Below are 15,503 nucleotides of genomic sequence, written 5' to 3' on the forward strand. Positions count from 1 at the left end.
CTGGGGACAGCTAGCTGGCTGCAAGGGAACTGAAGGGGCGTCCCCAGTGTGATGTAGCTTAGACTCCTCCATGACAGGCAGTCGGCGGAGGATTTCAGAGGGAAGGACTTTTTCCTCCAAGGACAGGTTCTGTTTGGGGTAGGGAAGTGGAGTTGTCCTGTTTTTCCCTCCCACGCACTGGACATGGGGTCCCTCGGGCCTTTCTCCAACCTGCAAGCACAGGTCTCTTCCCTCGTTCAGGTGATTCCGTATGTCACAACCATTTTTGGTGGCCTGCACGCAGGCAAGATGGTCATGCTGCAGGGAGTGGTCCCTCTACGTGCCCACAGGTAAGGGAGGGACCGGGGGAGCTGGAGCCCAGCTTCAGCAGCGTCAAGCTGGGGGCTCCTGTCTGCCTTTGGGATCCCTGTGGTCTCTGACCAGACAGCACTTGAGAGCCGCCCCTCCCCTCAGGTTTCAGGTGGACTTCCAGTGTGGCTGCAGCCTGCACCCCCAGCCGGACATCGCCATCCACTTCAACCCTCGCTTCCACACCACCAAGCCCCATGTCATCTGCAACACCCTGCACAGTGGACGCTGGCAAAGGGAGGCCCGCTGGCCTGGCGTGGCCCTGCAGAGAGGGGCCAGCTTCCTCATCCTCTTTCTCTTTGGGAATGAGGAGGTGAAGGTGAATGGAAGGGACAGGCGTCGAGGGGTCCTGAGCTCGTTTCCTTGCACCCATCCTTCCCTCAGCCAGTTCCCTCTGTCACCGTGGTGGGTGGCATGTGAAGAGAGGACCAAGGAGCTGCCACACCTGGTTCCAGGCTCCCTGCATCCACAGGCTGCTGGACATCCATGGAGCCTGGGTGTGGAGAGGCCGCCTCTGCCACATCAAAGCCAGCTGACTCCTAGGCCTTTCCTTCAAGGGGAGGGGGCAGGGGGTGCTGGGGCTGAACCCAGGGCCTGTGCGTGCTGAGCGGGCGCTCTGCCCTGGGCTACACCCTGCCCCTCTAAGCCCACTGATGTCGTCACTCATGGAATCCACCCCACCCCATGAGGGGGCACTTGGTCCACCCCCATCTTACAGCAGCTGCACAGGACAGGGAGAGGGGACTTGTCCACTAGACTTTGGCCTCTGAGAGGACGCCTGCCAGAAAGATGAGAGGGTCTTCAGACAGCTTAGGCGGGAAGGGCGAGAGGGACTGAGGATAGGACAGCACCAGCCTCTTCAGCCTCGGTGTCCCCCCTGTCAGTGGGGACAGTGATGATGCTCTGGGCCTGCTGAGAGGAGAGGGGCTTCCTCGGGGACAGGGACGGGCACTGACGGGGCCAGCTCTGCCGTCTACCAGCTCTGTGACCTTGGGAGCTCTCTTAAACTCATCTGTAAGTGTCCTTACGCTGCAGAGCTGGGTGAAGCCACAGAGGGAGTCTCCAGGTAGAGGTGCCTGCAGAGCTTGGGACACAGTTATGGGCCCAGCCAAGCTCAGCTGCTGCTGAGCCTGGCGCTGTCTGCCTCTCCAGGTGAGTGTAAACGGACGGCACTTTCTCCACTACCGCTACCGGCTCCCACTGTCTCGGGTGGACACCCTGGGCATATTTGGTGACATCTTGGTGAAGGCCGTTGGGTTCCTGAATATTAGTGTAAGTTCCCTTGGGGCCAAGGCCCGGGGTCTTGGTCTCTGCCTTCCTCTGAGTCCTGGGCAGACCTGGGACCCTCTCACTTACCCCAGAGCAGCAGACAGAGGAGGCCTGTAGGTCAGAAATAGCCCAGGTGTCCTATGTGAGGGTGGTGCATGGGAAGGTGACAGTAGAAAGGGAGGCCAGGAGCTGGTGGCAGGAGTCCATGCTGGCTGTGGGGTCTGGTTTACACTAGGAGCTAAGGACAGAAGGAAAGAACCGGCACGTGGGGCCCAAACAGGCTGAGCTCACCTGCTCTGTCATTCCCTCCCGATGAATTTATTAAAAATGCAGATCTTTGTGACCTGTCACCAGAGAGTCTCGTTGAGTAAGTCTTTGGTGGCCTAGAATTGGTAGGTTCAACACACCAGATTCAGGAGCCACTGAGGAGCTATGTGGGAAGCAGGGCAGGTGGGGGCCAGATGAGTGGCTCCTGGGCTTGTGGTGGTCTGAAGAATTGTTTTCCTCTCTTTCTGGACAGCCATTTGTGGAGGGCAGCAGAGAGTATCCCACTGGATACGTGAGTCTCTGGGGGCAAGGTTGGCCTTGTGGTTGGACAAGACTCATGGGGTCAGCCTCCTCCTCTCCCTGCATGACCTGCAGCCACACTGAGGCCCAGCTGGCCCCCTCCTGCTGTGGTTGTCATGGATAGGACCGGCTCCTTTCAGCCCAAGGACAGCCTGGATGTGCCTCTCCCAACCCTTCTTCAGGGCCAGCTTAGGGAGAGCGGTGGATGGGCGGCTGGCAGGTGGGGCCAGGATCCATAATTCCCACTGGGAAATGACTTTTGCTTGGAGCTTTCAATCTTCAGAGTGACCCTGAGAGGTGCTGGGGTTGGCCTTGTGTGATAGAAGGGGAGATGAGGCCCATGAATTGGTCAAGGTGTGGGATGACTGACCCACTGGCCAGTTCTCCCCATTTCCCCAGAGCTGGTGGGCCTCCGGACGCAGGAGGATCCCACTGGGGCTCCAGTCGCTCACCTGCTGCTGTGAGACACAACCCCAAAGCATCCCCAGTGTGGAAGGATAATGGCAAGAGGGTCCCTCCCAGCCCATGACCAAGGGCTTCCTTGTGCCCCTTTCTTTCCTGACAGCCCTTCCTGCTGCAGAGTCCCAGGCTGGTGAGTGAAGCTCCTTCCTTGTGTCCCCTGGAGGTGTGGCCTCTTCTGGGCTCCCTCAGGCCTGGGAAGACACCTGGGTAGGAGGCCAAGGAGCTCCCTGTGGTGGGAAATGCCCTTGGTCTCAGGATTTCCCTTGCTTTGTGGGAGCCTGCAGGGTGTGGGTGGGCCAGGCAGCTGCAGCTGAAACTCCACCTTCATTTGACCTTTTCTCCATTTATTCTGCAAAAAGATATTTGATATCCTCTGTGCCAGGCCAGTGCCAGGCTCTACGACAGAGGGACAAGCCGGTCCTAGCCCTCCATGCAGCCGCTGCAGCTCAGGACACAGCCATGGGAGAAGCACTTGGTGCTCAGACACTGGAGCACTGAGCTCAGCCTGGGGGCAGGAGATGCTCTCAGCAGGCCAGCAGCAGGGGTTTAGTAATGAAGAGAGCTGCACTCCCTGCTGCAAGCCCATGGCAGAAACTCGCCTGTCCCTGTGCGCTTCCGTGGCCCCTGACAGTAGCTGTTCCTAGAGGCAGGAGACCCTTCCAGAGCCTTCACAGCCATCCCCTTGTTCCTTCAGCAGGTGCCCTGCTCATGTGCTCTTCCTCGGGGCCTCTGGCCGGGACAGGTCATCATAGTTCGGGGACTGGTCTTGCAAGAGCCAAAGGAGTAAGTATCCAACCAAGCATCACCTCCTTTAACCTCCCAGCACTGCCACGTCACCCCTTCTTACAGATGGGAAGGCGGAGGAGCAGCAGGTAAGGTGTCCAAGGTCACGGAGTTTCCAGCAGCCCCACTTGAAGGAGCATCTTCCCTCCTGGTGCCTCTGGTCAAGCCACCAGCCCTGCATCTGGATCCCAGGGAAGACACAGAGACCCAGAGAGAGGAGGTGGACTCCCAGAGTGACACATACTTGGTTTAGGAAAGAGCCAGAACACCCCAGAGAGGAGGGCTAGCTAGTACTTGGAAGCCAGAACTTGGAAGCCAGGACTGGGAGGGACACCAATACTTGCACTTCCTCGCTTGTCCTCCAGGGGGCGCTCGAGTCCTGACAGTCTGCTCAAATCTAAATAGACCAGAGCCTGCCCGCCTCCCTGGAAGAAAGGCATTGGATGTTATGGCTTTGGGAAACCAGACTGCTGGCACACTTACTACCTGTGCAAACTTAGGGCAGTGACTTTTCCTCTCCATGCCTCAGTTGTCTTATTATTTATTTATTTATTTATTTTTTAGTTTTAGTTGGACACAATACATTTATTTTATTTATTTATTTTTATGTGGTGCTCAGGATCGAACTCAGGGCCTTGCTCGTGCTAGGCAAGTGCTCTACTGCTGAACCACAACCCCAGACCCAGTTTCCTTATTTTTAAAGGGGGTAAATATAACACTGACTTCAGATTGGTTCTTTTTAAAAAACAAGGTTTTTTTCTTAGTTGTTGATCGATCTTTATTTATTTATACATGGTACTGAGAATCAAACCCACTGCCTCACACATGCCAGGCAAGAGTGCTACCGCTGAGCCATAGTCCCAGCCCTCAATTTGGTTCTTAAAATAGTACCTGACCCACGGTAGGTGCTCCACAGTGTGGGAAGCAGAGGAGGGGAAGTGGGGGCACCATCCTCTCCACTCTCGGCTTCATTTTCATGTATTTTTAACTTGCTGAGGGTGCTACACCCTGCCCTGAGTGCTCCTGGTCACATGTAAGAAGCTGGCATGAAGCACATCGTGGGTAGCAGGGCCTTGCAGAGCCAGGAGTGACTCTTGTAAACTGTGTGTGCTTGGGAATGTCACTGCACCTCTGCGTCTGAGTTTCCTTATCAGATAAAGGAGAATGTTGATGTCAAGGTGATGGGAAATGATAAGGTGTTCCAAGATCAGGACCACACCTCCCTCCCCAGACATACGGAGGGATATGGCCAGGTTCATATCCTGTCTCCAGATCATGTCGTTGTTATTAGTGACACAGCAAATAACCTGAATGCCGTTTCCCAAGGGCCGTGAATGCACATGTCCTCAGAGGTCAGACTGGCCACATGAGTAGGGAGGACCAGAGTGGGAAGGGTGTGAAGTGGGAGGAATATTTCCAGGGCCCAGTCACGACAGATCCTCTGGTGAGTTCTAAAGAGAAGTTGAAAACCCTCTTTTACATAAAGTCTATTTTTCAATATGGAGTGAATTTGAAATTGGAGAGTACTGTGCCCCACAGAACCTTCCTCCAGGCCCTCCAGTACCACCCCTGGGCATCCTTCAGCACCTTGCCTCCAGGCTCCTTCCCAACACTAAGCCCTTGCCTTCTCCTCTCCAAAGCTGGAAACACGTGTGGCCCTTTCCTGGTGGGGATCCATGGAAGTCCCAGAGGCCCTCCCCAGGAGGCTTCTACAACTGCCCCCCATCCCCTCGCATCCCGTCTCTCTTGCTCTCAACTGCTTCTGCTGGGATCCACAGCAGCTGCAGGGCTGGTGTTTCAAAGAGGGTCCCTTCAGAAGTCATGGAACAGAGTCTGGGGGTGCTACTGAGAGGAAGATGTCAGGCACAGAAAGACCAGCCCCCCAAAATCTGGAGTCATGAATCCTGGTTCACGTCCCAGTCTGAGGCCGCACTGTTGTTCACAGTAAAGCAGCCAGTCCCCTCGCTTGCTGTCCTCGCCACTGAAGTGGGCTCCTAAACCTCTCAGTTCAGGCCATTTGTGAGGATAAGGCAAAGGCAAATCCTGGCTCCTGTAAGACCCCTATGGTACTCTAGGGTCTTGCTAGTCTTCAGGTACATTACCTTCTGGGTTCCTGCTTGTTTTCTGTGTGTGTGTGTGTGTGTGTGTGTGTGTGTGTACGTGTCCTTCAGAGGTAAACTTTGTATTATGTAATAATAGTTTCAAATGAAAGGTATCATTTGAGTACTGACTGTGTCCCAGGCACTGTTCTAAGTTAACACTTTACATGTATTAACTCATTTAATTCTAACAACAACCCCAGAAAGCAGACACAGCACTGTTATCATCCCTAAATTTCCATAATCCGGCACAGAGTCATTAAGTGACATGCTCTGGATCACAGGACTAGAAAGCAGCAGGGTTAGGGGGGAACTGCCCCAGCCTGGCTCTAACCACTAGGCAGCTTGCAAATATTGAAGACAACACTTGACACAGAATTAAACACACAGTAAAGGTTAGCTACTATGGCTATCATCATGATCACCCATTTTCAGGAGAAGGAATTGAGGCCTAGGCCAGGTAACACCCCTGACCTCCAGTCAGTAGACAGCAACCCGGGGATTCAGACTCAGGTCTAAGCCTCCTGTTCTCTCCACTCCTCTAAGCTGTGGTGGGTCCCAGGATCCAGCCCTGAGCCTGTGGGAGGAGCCCAGCCCTGGATTCTGAAGCATCTTCCCACAGCCCTGCTGCTCCCTCAGGGTGTGCCATGGCCTGAGGGCAATGGAGGCCAATCCCCTTCTCTGGCCTGTTCCTGCAGGTTCACTCTGAGCCTGAGGGAGGAGGCCACCCGCACTCCTGTGATGCTCAGGGCGTCCTTCACAGACAGAACTCTGGCCTGGGTCTCACCCTGGGGATGCAAGAAGCTCATCTCAGCCCCCTTCCTTTTTCACCCCCAGCGATTCTTCGAGGTGGGTCTGACCCCAGCAGCCACATCCCCCAGGAGGGAGAGCGCAGCTGAATCCCCAAAGTGGTCGGAGACTGGGCATGTCCTGGCAGGGTAGAGGTCATGGGGCCAGGAAGCCAGGCCGGCCCAGCAGAGGGTACGTCTAGGCATTGGCCCTCAGCTCTCCACGCTGATGCCGAGGTTCTGTGCCCAGAAACTCTGGCATAATGAATGCAGGTGGGGCCCAGCATCCTTTTGTTCAAAAGCTCCCCTGATGATTCCAGCAGGCGGCCAGAGTGGAAAACCGCTTCATGAAGCAAGCCCAGTTGTAGAAGGTCAACTAGGCCCAGGGTCGGTTAAGAGCTCTGTGGAAGGCCACAGTGCACTGGGGACATCTAGGCTGTCCTCTAAGGGAAGAGGGTCTCCATGGGCAGCACGGCAGGCAGGCAAGGGAGGGTCTGCCCGGAGTCCCACACCCACTCAGGCCTCCTCACCAGGTGCTGCTCCTGTGCCAGGAGGGAGGGCTGAAGCTGGCACTCAACGGACAGCCGCTGGGGTCCACCAGCCTGGACCAGCAGACCCTGGAGAGGCTGCGGGAGGTCCGCATCAGTGGAAGCATCCAGCTCTACTGTGTCCACTGCTAAGGAGGATTCCAAGGGAACCCCGGCCAGTCCACTCCCAGGGCCTGTGGTAGGGCCCTGCTCTGCTGCCTTCATTAAACTGTCCTCCTGTCACCATCGTGTCAGGTCTGGTTCACTTCCGGGTCACAAGCCTAACTCTGCAGAGGAGCTGGGGCCCATAGCAGAGGAGGCACTGGTTGTAAAGGTGGCCCCAACTCTGCTTCTACACCAGGGGCCTGGATTGGGCTCCATCTTCCTTCAGGGCCTAGAGTCCACTCAGGCGGACAGGTTCTGTGGCCTAACATGAGGACTAAAACACACACTTTAAAGAATTCAGACATTGTTTTCACTCCTATCTAGAGGTTCTAGGGAAGGGGCCCCTCCTCCCCTGGAAGTTCCAGGCCTTGTCTTTGACATCACTCTGCCATGCCCAGGGCACAGGCATTGGCCTGTGGTTGGAGCTCTGCTGCTGCCCTGTCTAGGTTTCAGCCACTGAGAAGCCAAGGAGAGACAAGACGCCCTGATTTCATAGGCCCAGGCCCAGGATTGACGCACACCATCTACTCTCCCACTGCATGGGCTCACAGAGCCTCTGTCCACACTGACACGTAGCACAGCTGCTCATGATTTTGGCCAAAATAAGTCACAGGGCCACACTTCAGAGAAGCACGCTAACAACCAGCCCAGAAAGGGAGAGAACCCCATGTCTGCCAGTTAGCCACAAGGTGCCATAGCTCCTGAGTACAGTCACGTGCTGCAGGAGCACATGTCAGTCACCTGGGTGCACAATCCATGGAGGTCCCACTAGATTGTCTTCCAGGCTGTGCACGTTGTGCTGGACCATCTGGGTTTGTGGGAGGACACTCTGTGGTGTTCCCACGATGACAGAATTGCAAACAATGCATTTCTCAGAGCTTGTCCTCATCATTAAGTGACATGTGACTGTATTTTGCAGATTAAATAGAATAGGGGGGGAAAAGGAAGGATATAGAGAATTTGAGTCATATAATCAAACAGCTGAGGTGAATAAGTACTTTTAAGACTTGGTACCCTACACACAGAGAGCAATGCTCTCAATATCCTGCCCTGTATCCACTTTCCAAGGCTGACCAGGAAAAATCTTAGTACATTCCCCAGAGCAGAGGTTCCATAGCAAATATGCCCTGATTACAGTCCAGTAAAACTTGAAATCAATGAGAAAGATAACTGACAAGTGACCACCTAGAAACTGAGGCACAGGTTTCTGGATTCAGGTCCAGGTCAAAGAGGAGAAGATAAAAGGGTGGAAGAGCCAGGGGCAGGCAGATCCCCAGGCCCAAGCAAAGCAGGGAGCAGGCAGCTCAGCCCCGCCCAGCCTGCTGAGCTGGGCGCAGAGCCCGTCCTGGGTCCTCATCCCCTTAAAGTAAGCCTTACAACACCAAGGCCTTCCAGATGTTCTTAGCTGTTTTTGACCTTTTAATTCTCCACTAAGTTTTTCTTTGTTTGGTTTGGTTTTTCTTTTGGTTAGAATTGACCAACCAAGTGTGGACTTTGGGGACAAGGGGACTCTGCATCTCTACATTGGTTCCTTTCAATCATAAACATAGCGTCTCTCTCAATATATTGAGCTCATCTTTTACATCTTTCAATTAGGTTTTATTTATTTTTTATAAGCACCTGACACAATAGTCATTATATTTATGCTCAGGCCCTTTATAGTTTTTTTTTAGTACATTGTAGTTATTCATAATCTTGGGGCTCATTCTGACACTGATCATAGAAACAGGGAACACAATTTGCTCTACTCCACCCCCAGGGCTTCCCCTTTCCCTCCTCCCCTCCCTTCCTCTGTTCCCTTTCCTCCACTCAACTTTCTTCTATATATTTATAGATTTTTTTTCTTTTTAAAATTTGTTCTTGTTGATACTGATACAAAAATGTATCTGATTTATGCATAATTCTCTTATTTCTAATACAGTTGCTGGATTCTTTTAGTACTTCAAAAAGACAACCATAACACTTGCAAAAAAAAAAAAACTGATTTGTGATTTCTTCCTTTTAATCCTATCTCACACACCCGCAGTCTCCTCCTCCCTTGTCCTTCCTCCTCCTCTCCTAAATGTACTACATTGGCCAGAACTCCCCGGCCAATGTTGAATAGAAGGCCTGTTAGCCAGTATCCTTGATCTGTTCCTGAATTTAGGGAAATATTACTAATATTTCACCATTTAATAGGGTGATCATGATAGGCTGGGGATAGAAACAAGTTTTAGGGCAAAATTTTTTGGCTTTTTCTTAGTTCACTAGCAGATTTTTTTTTCCATTTTTTTAAAAAAATCAAGAATGAGTGTCAAGTTTTATTGGATATCTCCAGCATTTGTTGATATGATCATGTGTGGTTTTTCTTCCTCAATCTGTTAATGAGATGAATCATGTTAAGAGGATCAAAGACCTAGTGGGAAGACCAGAAGCTTCATGACTGCTAGAGGAAAACACAGGAGAAACGCTCCAGCTACAGGTGCCGGCCAGCGCTTCCTGAATAGGACTCCTCTAGGTCCGGAAATAACACCATCAAGCATCACCGGATGCATGGAATTAAACAGCTTCTGCACTACAGAGGAATCGATGGGGGTGGGATGGGAGCAGGACTCCGCCAGCTGCTCCTCTCACCAAGGATTGACATCCAGAGAATATAATGAACTCCAAAGACTCAAAAAGAAAAAAAAAAAAAAAAGATAGTAACCCATTCAATACACGGGCAGATGAAGTGAACAGACATTTCCATAAAGAAATCCAAAAGGCCAATAATTCCATGAAAAAATGTCCACCAATTGTAGCCATCAGGGCAATGCAAAGGAAGACCACACTGAGATTCCACCTGGCCCCAGTGAGAATGGCAATCATCATCAAGAACTCAAACAGTAATAGAAGCTGATGAGGATGTGGGGAAAAAGGAATCCTTACACACTGTCAGTGCACCTGTTGGAGAATATTTGATTTGTTTTCCTTTGGGGGCAATTATGGGTAGAGCTTCTGTCAACATTTGTGGATGACTTTATGTGAAGAAGTTTTCAGTTGTCTATAGTAGACACCTAGTTAGGGTGCATGGGCTCTCTCTTGTCCAGTGAGGAGGACCACGGAACAGGGTAGAGGAGAGTGTGGCTGCAGAGTCACTATTCAAGACCCCTGGAGACCAAGGAGGAAGCAGGTCTGATTTTACTGTGCAGTTACCATGTGTATATACTTGGGCAGTAGCTAAGCAGATTACCGGCACCACCAATGCAATTTATGGCCAACTGTCCTTGCAGCGACCAATCAAGGAGTGAGCTGTGGAGCAAGCACAGAGACTATGACACGTGGCCTCATGCCCAGAGCTGTGCCTATGGGGTAAGCGGTCTGTCACGCACACGCCTAGCATGAGGGGAGTGGTTTGCCACTCAGACACCCTAAAAGTATGCCATGTATGCAGCACTCCATGCACTTGTCCCCACCTTAGGGAATCGCTGGTGATGTGGTAAATGTACATTTAACTTTATAATTTAAAAAAAACCTACCAAGCTCTTGTCCAGAGTTGTTCCAGTGTGACTGCCTGATTGTGCATTCCCATCAACAATGTCTGCCATTTCCATTTGTTCCACATCCTCTACTGCACTTGATATTGCCAATATTTTTTATTTTAGCCATTGAGTATGTCTATAAGGGTATCTCACTGCAGTTTAAACTTGTATTTCCCTATGGTTAAAGATGTTGAGCATCTTTTCATGTGTTAATCTGCCATCCATTATTCTCTGAGGAGAATTCAATTCTTTCCTCATATTTTAAAATTGAATTGCTCAAAGATCCAAAGAATCATCCTTCAAAAGAAGAAATGCAAAGGATCGGCAATATATTAAAGAATGTTCAACATCCCTAGCAATCATGAAGTTACAAACCAAAACTATGCTGAGATTTCATCTCACCCCAGGTAGAAGGGCAGTCATCAAGAATTCAAATAATGATAATTGACAGTGAGGATGTTGGTGGGGGGCAGGAAGGCACATTTACGTGTTGTTGGTGGGACTGCAAACTCTGCAACCACTCTGGAAAGCAATATGGAGATTCCTCAAAAGACTAGGAATGGTACCACCATACGACCCAGCCATCCCACTCCTTGGTGTTTATCCTGAAGAACTTAAAAGTAAACACAGTGATACATGCACACCAATGTTTACAGCAGCACAACCCATGATAAACAAGTTACAGAACAACCGAGGTGCCCTAGAATAGATGAATGGATAAAGAAAATGTGGTTTATATTTACACAATGGAGTTCTATTCAGCCATGAAGAAGAATGAAATTATGTCATTTGCTGGTGAAGGGATGGAACTGGAGAACATCATGCTGAATGAAATAGTCCAGACTCAGAAAGTCAACGTTCAAATGTTTTTCCTCATATGCAGGAACTAAAGAGAAAAAAGGGATAAAAAAAGGGGGCTCTTATGAACACAGTAGAGTAGAAGCAAGGGACACAGGAAGTGTGAGGAGGGGAGGGAAAGACAAAGAACTGGGGAATGAAATCTACCAAACTATACTAGGTGCATGTGTGATCATACCATAATGAATTCTAATGTTTATATAATTATAAAGAAGCAATTAAAGTAAATAAATAAATAAACTAATGGAAGACCAGGAGAGCAGAGGAAAGAGATCACGGGGAGGGAGGAGGAGGGGGAAAGGGTTAGTGCTGGGGACGGAATTGGAGAAACGATGTTATGTGCATTTGTGGAAATGTCAAAATGTTTGCTAATATGTATAGTGCAGTTAAATATAAAATAAAATAATTGAATTGTTTATTTTCTTGGGATTGACTTTCATGAGATCTGAATATATAATGTTTAAAAGTTTTTTTTTTCAAATATGTGATTTGTAAAACGTTTCTCTCCATCTTGGATTATCTTTTCGTTCTCTGGTGTCTTTCACGTGGCAAAAGTTTTTGATTTTGACAGAGTCTAATCCTTTAAGTGTTTCCTTTTGGGCACTTTGCCAGTGTCTGTCTACTAAAGATTTTCTCCCTTGTAGTCTCCTAAAAGACTCATACTTTATATTTCACGTGTGAATTTGTGGTCCATTTTGACTTAGTTGGTGATGAAGACACAGTTTAGGCAGAAGTGTCTGCTCGTGTGGCTGGGTGTGAGCGATTCCAGGAGCGTGGGCTCTGATCTATCCACTAATCTATGCACCTGTCTCCTTGCTAGGACCACTGTCTCGACTCCTCTAGCTTCGGGATAACTTAACGTTGGGTAATGTAATCTTCCATCTTTTTATTCTTATTTTTCAAAATTATTTTAACTTCTTTCTGCTTTTTGTCTTTCCATATACATTTTAAGTCATCTTGTCCAGAACTATAAATCATTCTGTGGGGTTTTGTTTGGCATCTCACTGGCTCTGTAAACCAACCTAACAAGAACTGACCTTCCTGTGATGGGTCTTCAGATCCAGGAGGTGACGTGTCTCTTCCTTTACTTAGGTCTTTGCTTTTTTTCAATCAGAATTTTGAATATTCATTATACATGTATTGTTGGATTTACAACTAAGTATTTAATTTTTCAGCTGTTTACAGTTAGCGGAAGGTTTTTGTTGATGACCTTTAATAAGTTGAGGAGGTGAACTTCTAGTTCTAATTGCTGAGATTTGTTCTAGTGCATTAGGTGACACTCCACCAATTATATTTTTAATAGAAAAACAATAGTTTATTGTCATTTCATTATTTTATGCAGTCATTAGTCCATTATAACTATGTATACAGCAGGGTTCATTGCGACATATTCATATACGTATATGACATAATTCCCCAGTATTTCCCCCCTCCTGTTTTTTTTTTTTTTTTTCTCTACTTTTCAGGGCTTCTTCTATTTATTCACATATATTTTTATCCATTGATTCTCTAATTTTTTAAAAATCATGAGTGAATGTTGAATTATGTCAAAGGCTTTTTCTGAGTGGATCCAGGACTTAGGAATTAGAACAGAAACTATGCTTATAGAGGGAAAAGTAGGCCCAAATCTTCATCATATCAGATTAGGCCCTGGTTTCTTTAACAAGACTCCTAGAACACAGGAAATAAAACCAAGAATCAATAAATGGGATGAATTCAAACTAAAAAGCTTCTTATCAGCAAAAGAAACAATCAATTAGGAGAAGAGAAAGCCCACAGTTTGGGAGCAAATTTTTGCCACACGTATGTCAGATAGAGCACTAATCTCCAGGACATATAAAGAACTCAAAAAACTTAACATCAACAACAACAAAAAATAATAATAATAAATAAATGGGATAAGGATCTGAACAGAATACTTTCTTTCTCTCAGAAGAAAATATACAATCCATCAAAAAATATATGAAAAAATATTCAACATCTTTAGTAATTAGAGGAATGCAAATCAAAAGCTACTCTAAAATTTCATCTCATACCAGTCAGATTACAATTATCAAGAATAAAAATGACAATAAGTGTTGGCAATAATGTGGGGGAAAAGGCACACTCATACATTGCTGGTGGAACTGCAAATACTCTGGGAAGTAGTATGAAGATTCCTTACAAAACTTGGAATGGAACCACCATTTGACTCAGCTTTTCCACTCCTCAGTCTATACTCAAAGGACTTAAGAACAGCATACTACAGTGACACAGCCAATTTAATGTTTATAGCAGCTCAATTCATAAAAACTGTGGACCCAACCTAGATCCCCTTCAATAGATGAATGGATAAAGAAACTGTGGTATATATACTCAATGGAATATTACTCAGCATTAAAAGAAAATAAAATTATGGCATTTGCAGATAAATGGATGGAGATGGAGAATATCATGCTAAGTGAAGTAAACTAATCCCCAAAACCAAAGGCTGAATGTTCCCTCTGACAAGTAGATGCTGATCCGTAATGGTAGGGGGGTGGTGAGAAAAATGGAGGAACTGTGATTGGGCAAAGTTGGGTGGGAGAGAAGGAGGCATGGGAGCAGGAAAGATGGTAGAATGAGATGGAATCATTACTTGAGGTGCATGTATGACTGTACATGTGGTAACCAGAGAAATGAAAAGTTGTGCTGCAATTGGGTTCAATGAATCAAAATGCATTCTGCTGTCATGTATACCTAATTAGAATAAATAAATAAATAAATAAATTATTAAAAAAGAATTTAACAAAAGAACACCTGGATCAGATGCCAAGGAAAGGGAAATTAAAACGGCTAATTGCTTTGCCTATTTCAAAATAATATTTTTTAGAAAAGAAAAGAAAATTGCTTTTTCTACATCAGTTTATATGAGCATATAACTTTTGTCCCTTACACTGTTAATATTGTATATTGAATATTTGATTTTTAATGATCAAATCCTTTGTGTTCCTGGGATATACTCCACAGGGTCCTGGTATGGTGTTATTTTGAAAAGAGCTGAGTTTGATCTGCTTTTTTTTTTTTTTTTTTTGAAGATTTTTACATCTGTGTTCGCAAGAGATGTTGATCTCTGGTTTTATTTTTTTAATACTCAGTTTTCAGATTGGAATCTGTAAATGGATGAGATGAAGTGTTCCCTTCTCTGTTTCCTGAAAAGATAACATGGAATGGGACTGTTCCCTCCTCGTTTGGCTGGGACAGCCATCTAAATCTGGATCTTTCTTTTGGAGCAGCTATAGACTAAAAATGCACCCCAGGCAATACTTGCAGAACTATGTAGAGTATCTATTTCTTTTAGAACCATTTTGGTCATTGGTGATTTCTAAGAAATTAGTCCATTTAATCCCAGTTCTTAAATTTTAATTATGATATTATTTTCTTCTCATTTAATATCTGCCAGACCTTTTCTGAAAGCCCCTCCTTCACTCTTAATATTGCTAATTTGTGTCATTTTCTTTTTTGCCTCTGTTGGTCTCACTAGAGAGTTATTGAATGTTCTTTTAGAAGAACCAGCTTTGGGCATTACCAAATTTCTCCATTGTTTTCTGTTGCTCACTTTATGGATTGCTGCTCTTATCTTCATTGTTCCCTTCCTTCTGACCTGTTTTTGCACTTATTTATTCTAATTTCTTCAGTTGGAAACTCAGTATAATGATTTTCAATTTTCTTCTCTTCTAAAATACGCATTTCGTTCCAAAAAGTTCCTTCTCAGTACTTCATTAGCTATAACTCACAAATGCTCATAGTCTGTATTGTGATTTGGGGTCATTTACAAACATTTTCAATGTCCATGGAGACTTCTTATTTGACCCATGGGTTATTTTGAAGTGTGGTATTCAATAGCAAGTGTTGGAGATTATTCTTATATTCTTCTGTTATGGAGTTCTAGCTTAATCTTATCTTTGTGAGAAAGTATATGTTGGATGATTATAATTTTTTAATTTGTAAGTTTTGGGGTTTGTTTTTTTTCCCATTACCTAGAACAAGAATGTTCTTGGGCACTAGAAAGGAGCGTGTACTCTGCTGTTGTGGGTGAAGTGTTCAGTGAATGTCAGTTAGGTCCAAGGACTTGGTGGTTTTGCTCGATTCTACTAGATCCTCAATTGGTTTCCTCCT

At 46.9% G+C, this 15,503-nt stretch overlaps 1 protein-coding gene across 8 annotated transcripts in view; it reads left to right on the forward strand.

The window, feature by feature from the left end:
- LOC143392968 (galectin-12-like) overlaps positions 1-7,086 on the forward strand; it is a 16,295-nt gene extending 9,209 nt beyond the window's left edge. The window contains exons 2-9 of one of the 8 annotated variants that reach the window (XM_076847392.2): positions 241-329; positions 454-667; positions 1,501-1,620; positions 2,138-2,195; positions 2,750-2,776; positions 3,341-3,429; positions 6,227-6,377; positions 6,850-7,086. In XM_076847392.2, coding sequence (XP_076703507.2) covers positions 241-329; positions 454-667; positions 1,501-1,620; positions 2,138-2,195; positions 2,750-2,776; positions 3,341-3,429; positions 6,227-6,377; positions 6,850-7,046 — 945 coding nt within the window. In that variant the 3' untranslated portion in view covers positions 7,047-7,086. The remainder of the gene's footprint in view (positions 1-240; positions 330-453; positions 668-1,500; positions 1,621-2,137; positions 2,196-2,749; positions 2,777-3,340; positions 3,430-6,226; positions 6,378-6,849) is intronic. The other 7 variants (XM_077108906.1, XM_077108907.1, XM_076847397.2 and 4 more) reach the window with 7 other exon arrangements.
- The last annotated feature ends 8,417 nt before the right edge of the window (positions 7,087-15,503 follow it).

Source organism: Callospermophilus lateralis, chromosome 2 (genome assembly GCF_048772815.1).
Source record: "Callospermophilus lateralis isolate mCalLat2 chromosome 2, mCalLat2.hap1, whole genome shotgun sequence".
Lineage (NCBI taxonomy): Eukaryota > Metazoa > Chordata > Mammalia > Rodentia > Sciuridae > Callospermophilus > Callospermophilus lateralis.